Raw genomic sequence first — 13,972 nt, 5'->3', positions numbered from 1 at the left:
TCGACAGTTAAATGGGCATCAATCAATTAGCTAGGGTATGAATAATTACATGCGGGTCGATAGCAATATCTGCTATTAAGTGTGAATAAATTATAATAGAACCTGAAGGTTTTTTTTTTTAGACAGTCCTAAATAAATATCAATAAAGCCGTATTCATATCATAAAGAAACAATAAAATAAAAGATAAATGATTTTTAGATTTTATTGTTATCCAAACTGAATAATAATGGAATAACCTCCACTAGACCCAGAATTTCCCTTTCATAGGACACGCAATAACCTGGCCTGGAGGAGATTCAAAGTGTGATCGTTCAAGGAAGCCTTTAGGAAGAGAAGAGTTAAGACGTAACTTTTTAAAAGCTAGAAATAGTTTTTTGAGATAAACCTTCGTGCAGGAGAAACATATTGAATAGAGAATCCTACTACTACAACTCGAAAGTTTATAAGGACGAATTGATGTTTGGACGTGGATAGGTACGAGTGAATGTTTATTACTCTTCCAGTTAAAACCTACTGACTGGCTTTTGACGAAACTTGGATCGATATAGCTTAGGTATTTATAAAAGATAATAATATGTAGACTACTTTTAATCAGGATGTGGGAAGTAGTTCCATCAGAAAGCGGGTGAAACCGTTGGCGGAAGCAAATGATAAATAAATAAGAACATATTGTGTTGGTGTCTAGTTTGCGCCTACATATAACTTTAAGTATAAGTTCAGGACGATAGAAGATAATTAGTTTTACATTACTTTTATCATCAATCAAATGAGCTACGTATGTGTTTAGGTTGGTTGTTGAAACAGATATTTCTTTCCGAGAATTGTAATATGTCTAAGATTATGTGGGAACAATCATTGTTCTATTGTCTCTGGCCATCTATTAACATAGCCTTCGCCACTTATCATAGTTATCACGCAACTTCATCATAGCCTAGTAAATAGGTCCTTGTTTAAATAGGTGCTAGCCTAGGTAAACTGTGACGTCAGAAATTGCACCACCCATAAATAAGTAGTACTTACTTACATGGCGGCGACAATTTACTTGGTTACTTATTTGCGAATAGTTGGTGCGCATAAAACTAAAGCAGTCTCTACTATTCCATTATCGTTTTTTTAATAAATAAATTACATCAACGTAGTCATATTACGACAAAATGGAAATAAATAATTTCTCACGACTTTTGTCGCGACTGGCTCTATGCGAAAGTCTGCTATTTCAATAGTAGTCAGAAGATTTTTGTGATTTTGAGCATACTTTTAAAGTTTTATTTTAAGGCTTTGAGTCACAGAATAATGAAAGTTCCCAGAGAGAGCATTTCAGCCTGCCTGTATTTCAACTTCTACTTTTCTGGAATTATCCTTATTATTTCAGCTCAGACAAATAAATGTGTTTTAGAGTGTGTCGGAAAAATTTATATATGTACTCCAATTGTATCGAATGAGATGACTTAGAACTTCGCTATAGGTGTACTCACGCATTACTTAGCACACTTTAGTGTTCAAATCATTAAGGGTTTACCTTAGAACAATTTGAAGCTGAAAACATCACTTACCTATTTTTTAATGGTTTCTGTAACTTACCTATCTGTTGATTTGCTTACTGCAGATAGGAATTGATTATTATGTGACATCATTATTTGTATGGGGCTTGTATGTTAAAATTCTATATCTCTTATCTGCAGTTAATTGGGTTCAAATATAATAAATTTAATTTGATAGCATCCACGTCTAAAATTAGTGGCAGGTATTTGGCAACATTAATAAAAACACACGTAATCCATTCCAATTCCAAGTTTATCAACGATAACCTGTTTTGAGAATCCGTTGTCTCTAGGCGAGATTGGTTGGCATACTTCACATCTTCCCAAACAAACAACATTCTTTTGTGGTACCTGAATACATCGTTAAGTTAAGTATAGGTAAGATGACCTGAGAGATTAGGCAGGATTTATAGGAAGCCTATAGTATTTTCAATCAAAATTTTATTCTCTAATCATATAAATAAAATTGCAATAGGCAGACGGACCATCTGATACGAACTAAGATGAACATCTAATATTTGAAATAGAAAACAACTAAGAAGAATATCTTACTTAGCAACATTAACTTCAGTTTCCTTGAAACGCTCTTTCAGGAACTGTCCTACTAGGACCACCATCGTTTGGAGAATAAGGAGGCCTTGATCTACCTTTTATACTTCATAACTACGGTTTAAAAGTTTTATTATATTGAGTATCTGTAAATATAACTTTTACCTACTAGTTTCCTGCGGTTTTTCCGCCCTCGCATTAAAAGTAACCTTTGTTCTTTCTCAGACCAAATTTTATTTAATCGGTTCAGTAGCTTCTGTTTAAAAGGCGGCAGATAGACCCAGTTACTTTCGATATATGCCTAATATTAGTAAATCATCAGACAGAATAATCGGTTCTCAAATAAACATCTTCGCTGAATAATAAAACGAAGTTGAATGCAAGGTTATTGCGTCGCCTGGACAGCAAAAATATAAACAGCTACAATCTGAGTGAAATCGTTATTGGTCAGTCGAGCAAGTGGACACAATGGAGCTTGCGTCACATCCGAGCCGGACAGCTCGCAAACTAGATATTTGCACGAAATATACCTACATACATATTCATCAGGCTTATAAAAACATAATTGTTTACATGGAACTCGTGGTTAAGAATGACTGCAATGCTTCTAAGTGGAGATTCGCGTCCGTACTTTTTGTTTAGAACTTCTAGATTGTGATGGCCGGGATGTGAGTAAATGATGATAAATATAAGGTTCGCTATTAGGTAAATTATTACACAATAACATGATTGGTCGTGCCGATATGTAAGTGTAGCCGAGTGGAGTGGTTACTGCCATGTTTTCAACATAATATTATACAGATGTTTAACGTGTTTTTGTGGAGGATTAAATGTGAAATTTTATGAATTTACCGTTGATACTAAAAAGGTACCAACCTCATTACTAAAGTAATGCATTATGCTTAGTTTCCGATAGTTTTATAAATTAATCTCAGACATAATAATATGTTTATAATTTTTTTATTGCTTCATGGGTGGCCAGAAGTAGGCTGATATGATGATAATAGACAAGTTTAACATTGGAATTTGCATACGGGTACAAAGCATGTGACAATTATTATAAAATCGCGGCTGGTTGGCAGAAAGCTGCCAGGTTATAGCTGTAACGTAACTGAAGAGACATAACAATGTGTGATTACGTATTGAAGCACTCAACCCAACAACAAATGTCGTAGACATGTTTAGTTACGTTCTACAAATGAGGTTCACTTCATTTTTAAAGAATATACAAAATGCAAGAACATTTTAGTTCAAAAGCTAAAAGTTAGAACAATAAAAACATCTTGAAAACAAATGCAAAAAATGTTCCAAATAATACACTTCGATATGCTTTAACGAAGATGCGTCAACGAAATCGACATAATTTTGTGGCTCGGTAAAGATGATGGATTTCACAAATACAACAGTATAAGCACTTTCACCGTAGCTCACTGGAGATCCCCCTTCTCCGCGTCCCGCCTGCGCCGGCGGCGATTGCCCCCTGCCGACGGTTATGTAATTTTTGTGTATCTACACCTCGAGTTGTTAGTAAATCACAACTTCATTAACTACACCTCGCTAAGGACAAAGAACTCTCAGGCTATTGCAGGCGCGCTTTGCTGTAATTAATTCTCATGTATGTATTGTGTGGGAGATATCTATGAAGTATTGTATTTATGACTCAAATATGTTCTTTGTTCAAATGCACATAGATATGTATGAAAGTACATGTGTACAAGTTTTCTTTTTTATATTAGGGTTCAATTTTTAGATTGATGAATGGGAATCAGAATATTTTGGCAAAGATACCTAGTTGTCAATATTTTAAGCTGATGCGTGTTATGAAAATAGATATGAAACCGTACATCTTTCTTCGTTGGAAAGCTATACTTTCCGAGTAAAGAAGGCTTTATTTTATCCCAGTATGGGCATTAGTTCCCACTAGACGTAAGTGAAACTGCGGGAAAACGGCTAGTTTGTAATAATTCGTTCTTATTTTTGACTCGCGCTTGGGGTTTCCCCGGTTCTTACAGCCAAGGAGGTACTAAGTAACTACTTAAATAGTTGTTGTGAACAACGGCTTGGACTAACTGTGACGCCATTGTCACTTCATATCCTTTATGATATAACCGATTCATTTGTTCAAGGCCTTTAAAATCGAGCGTATCATCATCATCTTTTTAGAATTATATTATTATGATGGACTCTTACTAAATGCAGTAAAGTACTTAATTATTTATGTAGCAATAGGGGCAAAAAGATGCTCATAAAATATTAAACGAAATTCAAAGGTTAATGTTCTATTCATACAGGTTTTTATAAACAAGCAAAAATAAATCATGTAATTTATCGCGTTTTACTTCAAACATTAATTTTAATTTATTTTTTAGACATGTTACTGTCTGAAAAGAAGGTTTATGATGATGAATGGTAAACAATTGAAAAAATAAGTTATTAACGAAAACAAATATAGTAGTGTTCAGTATAATTGTTGTACAAATATACTTACGTTGTTTTTTTATGCTTTATTTAAGAAATCGATACCGATATTTTTTCTTTTGTTTCTACATCAGATAAGTAAATTATAAACCCTTCTCAACGTAATCTGGTGATCTGTGGTTAATGTGGGTCAGCGTGATCCGTGCTACAAGCATAATGTCACCTCGGCACAAAGTCACACAATTTATTTCAATTAGTCTTAGTTCGTTAAAATAAAATTAAAAAAATATCACTTTATAATTCAAGCCAGTATTAATCATAGCATCTTAGCGGTTTTCAGAGATTTAATTATATCATAAATCGAGGAATGAAATAAAGCAAAGACATAATTGTTCAATTAATTAAGCAATTAAAAATGTTTACAGTTATGAATTCAAACTATCTATTCATAGGTAAATTCTGCTGCATGCATGCGTTGAGATCTTTAGCATTCAATATTACCGACTTGCATTTCATTCACTAGATAAAATTGGAAATGCACACGATTCACATTATTTATCCAAAATAGTTTTAGTTACCTGTAGTGTACAAGTTCGAGAGTATATATCTGAGTCGAGAATCTGAACTGATTATAATGCTATTGTATGTAATTTATTGATTGCTTGGGTTTTTCATCTGCCGTGCGACATCGACCTTCTTCCTTCGTCACATAGTTATTTACATATATTTATGTATTTATTTACCTTTCAAAGATATCACGATCAGTACTAAAATAGAATGTTGATTTCCAACTGCGGCTTGATTGAACGATTCTTTGTATAAGCCAAGCTACTGTTGCTGTAGAATATAAAATAGGAGCAATAGATTAACATATGTATTATTTATTTCAATCACAATGCACCTAAACCATAAATATTTGTTTACCACATTTCTATACTTGGAATGGTTAGAACACTGATAAATTATTTACCTACTTTACGTTAATATTGGGCGAATTCAAAAAATGGTTGTATGTACCGGTTGTCAGTTCTATCTATAGATTTCAGTAAGGTATTTTGAATTTCATTAATTTTATGGCGTTTATCAAAACGAATGCTCTTCTTCCTCTTTTCTTCCTCCATCTCCTTTACATTGGCTCAATAAACCAATAAAAACGTGTATTAACTGATACTTTTTGGCTGCAGGCGTACCGGCAGAGAGTGTCGTCATCAGTACAAATAGCGAGGATCGCGGCGCTGACGGTGGTGGCTGCCTCGTTCATCCTGGGCGCGTTTATCCTGGCCTCGAGCTGGGTGGCCGCGCGCGCCTCCTGCCACCAGCTTGAGCAGCTGGATGCTATGCTCGACAAGGAACTGGCACTCGAGGGACGCGCGTATGGCAATGACGCCTTGCTGGCCGTAAGTACAAGCTTATATATTATATTTTTGGGCGCGTATATGTCACGAATTACGAAGCAATATGATGCTTCGTTATGCTGCAGTTTAGTGCTTTAGAGCACCAGCTGTTGTCGTAAAGAAGTGACTCATGTTTCTGAAACCATGTCTTCATTATAGAAATACTTAAAATAAGGTTTCGAAGTATTCAAGTGCTTTGAGCCGGAACTCATGCTTAGCAGGCATAGTATATATGTAGCAAGGTTAATTTTCAGAACTGCATTATAGCGTGGTAGGCTGCCAACCTTCGGCTATCTACTTACACATCGGTTGCTCTTTCCTACAGAGCCTTCACTTGTGGATATTATCGACACTCTAATCGTAGTTTTGTTTGATACACTAAATATAAATGTTAGACCACAAAGGAATTACAACATCTAATAACATCAGCGGTGTAAATAATCATTAAGTATTCAGATCATCTTAATAATTGAAGACGTAACATTTGCTGTTTGCGTATGATACTTAGTGGTGTGTTCTAGGTTTTATTGTAAAAAATGGTTCCATCAGAAATGTACCTAGGTACTTATGTGATGGAAAATTAAACATTTATATTGTAGGTAATCATGCGGAGCTTGTCGATACGCAACTAATGGATACGTAATAAGAACAATACAAGAGCACAAGATTTTTTACATATAATAGAGTAACATCTATGAGTATTGTTTTCACCAGTAATGTGTCTTTTGATATGTACGCACAGGTATGCTGCGTTACTAATCTTTAGCATTGAAGTGACAATGAAGATATTGACTGACTCTGCTTTTTATAAAATTAGGATAAGTCACGTTTGTCAAGTCATGCAACGCTTACGTGCATGACTTTTTGGTACATCTTTGTTATCAAGACTTTATAAAGATTTAAATATTTGCTTGAAATGACTACTGTGACTGAATTAATTTAACAAAATACTTCAAGTTGTGAAAATGAGTAAGTACAAGTACTTAAATTGATAGTTATTAAGTTGTTTAAAGAAAATAATCATTGAGATTTAAAAAGAAAATTACAATTTATCAAGTATTTAATTTGATAGGAGTATCTATCTACACAGGGTAGGCACGCACGTATATTGATTATATTATCATTCTTTATTGCACACATAAATACATTTGACACACTGAAAACGGAGACATTATGTACAACGGCGAGCTTAACCCAGTGTTGGGTTCTCTTACAGCCAACCTTAGAGTGAAAGAGTGATTTGATGGGGTAGGGCGAATGTGCAACGTTATACTAATAACAATAATATATATGTATAATATCTTAATAAATTAAATATATACCTTTTATAATTATATAAAATATATACAATATAATATATACAAATATATACACAGGTCATAATGATAAATAATGTTCCTTAACTCGTCTCTTAAACATATCCAATGATGAGCTCTCGCGTATAGAATGCGGAAGGGTATTCCACAGCCTAACAGCACGAACAGTGAATGATCCATCATAGCGACTTGAAGTGTGGGATGGGACACGAAGCAGAAGAGATAAGGAAGAGCGACAAGGTTTGCCTCTGGGAACGAGGAACTCAAAGCGTTCACGAAGGTAACTTGGAGTGACAGGATTGTGAAGAACAGAGTAAAGAAAAGAAAGAACGTGAGCGTCTCTACGCCGCCGAATAGGCAGCCACTTCAAATGGTTCCGAAATTCCGACACATGATCGTACTTTCGGAGGCCAAAAATGAAGCGGATGCACAAATTCTGCAGACGTTCGAGTTTATCAAGTAGCTCCTCAGTCGCATCAAGGAAACAGACATCAGCATAGTCTAACAGAGGAAGGAGGAGCGACTGAGCGAGAGTAATCTTTGTTGGAAAAGGCAGGAACTTCTGGAGACGCTTGAGTGATTGAAACGAGCAATATACCCTCCTGCTTACTTCTGCAATGTGTTTAGCCCAAGATAAGTTGCAGTCCATAAAGACACCCAAATTTTTAACGTGCGATGAGAAGGCTATTACTACATCGTCATACAGAAGTGGGGGGGGAGTTTGCAGCCTATTTATGAAATATCTGCCACCAATAATGAGAGCTTGAGATTTGTTCGGGTTAACTAGGAGTCCAAAATTTTTAGCCCATTGACTTATACTTTCAAGATCATTATTGATGGCGCCAATAACCCTAGAGAGCTCTTCTGGTTGACAATGCTGATAAAGCTGTAAGTCGTCTGCATAAAGATGATAGTGCGAAACAAGTGACTTTGTGATTACGTTAATAAAAACGGAGAAAAGTAAAGGAGAGAGAACACCACCCTGGGGTACACCCGCAGCCAGATCACACCACTCAGAGGAAACCTCATGAGTACGGACCGACTGCGAGCGACCCCGAAGATAAGAACTGAACCACGCACCTGCAGAAGAAGATATATTAAGTGACGATAGGATGGCTAAGAGGATGTCAAAATCAACTGAATTGAAAGCACTGCTGAAATCCAGTAACACCAACACTGTCAACCGCCTGTTCTCCATAGCTAGCCGAATGTCGTCGGTTATTTTAACCAGAGCCGACACTGTGCTATGACCAGGGCGGAAGCCAGATTGGTACGGACTCAGCAGGCTGTTTGAGGAGCGGTGACGAGACAACTGATTATTGACAACACTCTCAAGGACTTTTGATAGGATTGGGAGGATGGATATTGGACGGAACTGAGAGACTGAGGAGGGATTAGACACTTTGGGTAAAGGCAGTACATGGGCTCTTTTCCATGCTGAGGGAAAGGAGTTCCCTTTCCCTCAGCATTCGCCCTGCCGATTTCGGCTATGGTGACTGCTTTCAGTTATCATTGAGAGAAGAACTAGGATGATCATTGATTATAAGGCGCTGCTGTTCCACACGTTCATACATTTGCAATTTATTTCAACATTTATGTTCATGTCGAGTATGTATTTAACAGTAATTACACTTCTTGTCAACGTCCAATATTAATGAATACCTTGTATTATTATGTTGTTACCTTTGAATAACCTTGGAAACATCATTAAACTTAAGTTTTGACTGTCTTTGCCATAATTTGTCATTTTTTGTTATAGTTCCCGGCACGTAACTTGGCAAGAATCGTGAGATGAAAACAAGTCCTATTTTTTTCAAGCAGACATAATCGCCACTAAAGGATGTCAATAACCATAGAATAATGCACAAGCAATAACAGGGACCAGTTTTTTGTATAATTTAGTGCACTATGTGCGAGCTCAAACTTATTAAAGGTCCCAAATCCTTGCCAAGTTATATGCCGGCTACTATATATTGTTGAGAGGAAAACGCAATAAAAACTGAATATAAGCAGTAGATGTCCGTCAACCGTGTCACGTAGTTGTTTATATTTAATGTTTATTCAAGTTACGTAATCTTTGTAGAGATGGGCCGGTTCCGTGTACAGGCCGGCACTTAGATGTTGTAATTGCTGTGAAACATTGTACATACTTATATATAACAATGTGAAGGAATAACAATACTACACTTAATACCGAGATGGAAAATTAATAATTATCTGTATTAGTTAGATATTCATGTTTTATCATCACAATGCTTTTCGAGAATATTCTTTAGAGGGTGTCGTTGTCGTTCTTTTGTTTCGTTATTCTAGATTTTCTTCGTTTGCACACTGATTTGAACGGACACTTGACGCACACTTGGTTAGATTTAGTTTTTCAAATCCATGCAGACAGACATGTGATGTGTCACATTCTCTAAGAATAAGTTATTCCGATAATATAAGCTTTCATGAAACTAACATTTTATAATACTTTGTTTAGAGTAGAGTTATGATAACCATAAACACGACTAGGTCTATCTCTCATGTTTGACTGAACTGAGAGTGATTTACCATGGCTTTGTCACGGTAGTGTTCTATAGGCAATGGGATCATTAATCGTGGTGTGTCGGGAGGGCAGCTCGTGTGTAGTGGTGGACAACAACGTGACACCTACATATGATGTAACTGACCAAAGCTTCACGTAAGTTAACTATGTGCATGTTGTTATAGGTCCGCACGCGATGAGGAAATACTGTAGCGCAATATTTACTTGTACCTACATGAGTATATACATGTAACTTTACCACACATCATATACATGTTTGTAAGCTGCCTTAGTCCGTGGAACATTCAGTGAGGAGGTACCGTGTTGCGTTGCGACTGGATCACCTTGAATTTGTACACAGAATATGGAGTTGTGGCTCCAAACTAACGATTTCTGTTACTTACTAAGTATTGCGAAAGTTGATGTATCTCTAGAACCTATCCGCCATATTTTATTGACAGTCCGTCGCGAATGGTTACTTAAGAGGACGAATTGGAATTTTTGGCGCCAAGGATGTCAATTTTTCTCAGTAAATACAAAACGGATCAAAATACAACTTGGTTACCTGAAAGTTCATGATATAAGCCTTATTTTGTTAGTTGTAGAAACATGATTAGGTAACTTTTATAACAGAGAAAAATATATCAAACATACCTCTTTTTAAAAAGAGATTCACATATTATGGGCAAACGGGACCGATTTAAGCCTCTTAACTTTTTTAGTAGTTGAGTATATACATACTCTTTAAAATGGTAGTAGGAATTTTTATTAAATTATCATTTCTAAATATTAAAATTACAAAACCATTTTGTCGCTTACGACTTTTAGTTATAAGCTAGCGCGCGTATTGTTATCCTCGCCCCGCTCAGACGCTCCGACCCCTTTTGGCGCCTTAGATGCGCGTGCCGGTTATGGAATTATTGTTGACCACTTCCTCGCCTTAAGCTTTCTGTTGTTCGGCCCGAGGCTACGTTTGTTAGTTTCTGGGGCCTTTCCGAGAACTTTGATTTATAAACATTGTACAAGAATAGTCATTATTTGCAGAGTTTCAAATTGTTTACATTTTAAATAAAAATAACAAAAATGTTAACACGAGCGTTACAGTTGTGAACAACGCAAACTCGCTTAACATAAGACAGACATGTAATTTTATCTTAATTTCAAATACTTTTGGGATAGCTTGAAGTTAAGTATTTTAGCTGGAAGGCAGAATTCAAACGATCAAAGGATTGCACTGGGGTTAAGTCAAAGGTCAGCCTCAGTACCTACATCTAGAGAGAATTTATATGTAGGTAGTGCACAAATACCTGGTCGGTGCTGGTGATTATGTATTTGTAGCGAAAGCGGCTGGCAACTGGGGTCGATGAACCCATGACGCCGATGCATCACTTCGTGACATATGGCCATGCGATGTGAACTTATGAGCGTTCCGAGTTAAGCAAGAATCTATGTACATATTTCATAATCCGTAATATGATATTTCGTGTGATATCATACATACATATTTGTCTCAATTCTATTGAAATCCAGTATTGAATAACATGAAAACATAATATCATTCCGAAATGAGTTTTGGTTTCGTCATGCATGTTTTCGTTTGGCAGTAAAGTGAATGTCGCCTCTTATGGCTTACAGACAATACAAAAATAAAGCGTTCCTACATGATTTCATATTAGTCTTTGTACCACGTCAGTTTGCCGTTAGGACGGTATTGGTAATAATCTGTAAAGCAGACAAAAAGATGGACCATTTATTTAAATGAGGCTATTAGACAGTCTGCAAATTCTATTCAGATACACTTTTAGGAATTTTCAGCATGATAATGATTTAGTGCAGAACCCAGTGCGCTATCGTGTACAAGAGTAGATAACTTTTTTTTCGTGAAATTCCTGTTGACTATAACATCTATGATACTATAACAGTTACGAAAGTATCATTGATCATAAAAAGTTATTTCAATAATTTCCGCTGCATGTTTCAGTTTTTTTAATTGACATTGCCCAACTGCGTGGTAACTAACATTAGTCACTGGTATTATCTACCGTAACAACAGTTACTTACCAGTGTTATTCAGGCGCAGATCAATAGTTGCCAGTTTCAATACTTTCAATGGACTTTCTTTTCTCTTTGTTTTGTTTCTGGCCTGTAACACATTCGTAATAGTGTCGTGATGGCAACTACGGTCATATGTCCCTTATGTATTTACACCTTATTTCTTACTGTTTTCGTTAACGTACATTTTGGAGGGATAATGGGTCCTGTACTTACAAGACAGAAGATCGAACTAACATATTTTGTGTAAATATTGATGGACCTACCTATAATTCAGAGTGATCAAACTGCTACTAAATTACGCAAGTAAAATCGTCACCCGTCTTTCATCGTGAATATAAAATTAGAAGCGATTTATTTACTCGTATTATTAAATTATTATTATTGGCACCAAGGTGATTATTATTGGTATAATTATGCAGTTCTTGGCCTTGAAGTATTTCCATTTGATTCCATTACATTTTGATTAGAAAAAAATAGAAAAGATTTTGAATGACAGAAATTCTCTCTATATTTGGCCGGATACTTTCTGCTTTCTGGTTCTGACCCAATAGAAAGAGTTTGCAATACTTATTCACTGGCACAGGTCGTTGTACTCATTACATAAAATCTGTCGATTGGTTATGATTTCATCGTTGAGCATAACAGAGTTTATTGGTTTAAAGAAGTGTTTCGTGTAGCAATGTTTTTAATAATTTGTTGATGTTCGCGTTTCACGGTACTAACCTATTTTCCCTGAAGGTAGTGGTGGGTGGATAATCCCAGTATTCTTATCATCTAACCTTACTTATGATCTGCTACAGTTCAACTGAAAAATCTACTCTACCGTTTGCACGTGAAAAAGTAACAAATATTAACAATTAGTAATTATTACTGTCCTACATTTTGTATATACTCTTTGCCGATATAAAATAAAATACCTTTGAAATAAACCTACAAACAATAAACCTAATTTCGCAAAAATCAACAACCTTAATTTTGAAACTCTGGTTCGCTAGTATTTCCCGCGTTGTTTTTGCAATTTGACAGCTGCAGTCCTACAAACTACCTAATATTAAAATAATAGTGAAGTACCAAAAAAAAGTAAATTCAAATGTTTAAATTGGAAATTAAGGACGGTTAAACAGTCTGTTGATATCGGTAATTTGTCATAAAACTTCTTTTTTATTAAATTGAAATTACAAAATCAATTTAAGTATTCATAAACCTTTAATGCATGTATGTGTATACTTAATCAGAGCTACTCCTTGCTTTAATTAAAAAAGAATCTATAAACGTTTTTGCACTAGCGCGGGCGGGAAATAGCATTTTACCGTGCCGTGCTGTAGACGACGTGGTAAGTATCAATTTTCAGGCAAATGTATTGAAAACAATATTTTGATCTGTAATTAGGCTGTTACTGTGACATATACTTACGTACTCGCCAGTCTCACAAATCTTAAGTTTATTCATGTTTACTTTCTCATGTTTCATAATCATTTATCATTCGTTTTGAATATTGTTTTGTTGTCATTTGCAGTTTTTCCTTTTCATTTTCTTTTTGTTAAAATGATGATAAAAGTTAAATGATATATAAATAGTGAAGGTTATTTTTGTACCAATTCAGTTCATTACAAGGGCTCATATCTACACATCAAACCGTGTTTTACTCTGCCACGTGACAATGCTCACAATCAAGTTCGAAGAAATAGTTAGACATACTGTGCCCATGCGTAATGACGTCGAGACGACATTTTGAGACATTTCTACGTTCCTGAGAGATGAGATGAGATGAGAGCCTGGAAAATTGTAAGCCTGCTAGATGGTACTACACTTTGTATACAAAGGCTTCGGTTACGCTTCAATTCCGTAGCCTCAGGAAGCTTCACCTGCTTCTGCTTTAACGGACACGAATGCTTTGCCAACACTAGGGTGACCAGTCGTCTCTCGACTCCTGACTCCTACGGTATCTCATAAAGGGTTCAGCTTGGCGGTTGAAAATAATACCAAAAAAAAACCGCAAGAAGGAACTTCAATCAGGATTAAGTAGCTAGTACTTACTGACTTTCAATGTACACGATCTTCATAGATTAGGACAAAGTTCAAACTTAGCATCAAAGCTGGAACACAATTTGTATCTATGCCTAATTATTAAACCACAGGTACTCGATTATACATATATTGGTAAGTATTGT

General features: G+C 35.7%; 1 protein-coding gene across 2 annotated transcripts in view; it reads left to right on the top strand.

The window, feature by feature from the left end:
• Nucleotides 1-13,972, top strand: part of LOC124635145 (WAS/WASL-interacting protein family member 2) — a 56,541-nt gene that overhangs the window by 968 nt on the left and 41,601 nt on the right. For both annotated transcript variants that reach the window (XM_047170948.1, XM_047170949.1), the window contains exon 2: nt 5,694-5,906. In XM_047170948.1, the coding sequence (XP_047026904.1) occupies nt 5,694-5,906 (213 nt within the window). The remainder of the gene's footprint in view (nt 1-5,693; nt 5,907-13,972) is intronic.

Source organism: Helicoverpa zea, chromosome 12, assembly GCF_022581195.2.
Source record: "Helicoverpa zea isolate HzStark_Cry1AcR chromosome 12, ilHelZeax1.1, whole genome shotgun sequence".
NCBI classification, from domain to species: domain Eukaryota; kingdom Metazoa; phylum Arthropoda; class Insecta; order Lepidoptera; family Noctuidae; genus Helicoverpa; species Helicoverpa zea.
Note: the sequence above shows the minus strand (reverse complement) of the source record. Positions and strands in the feature narration are given on the sequence as shown.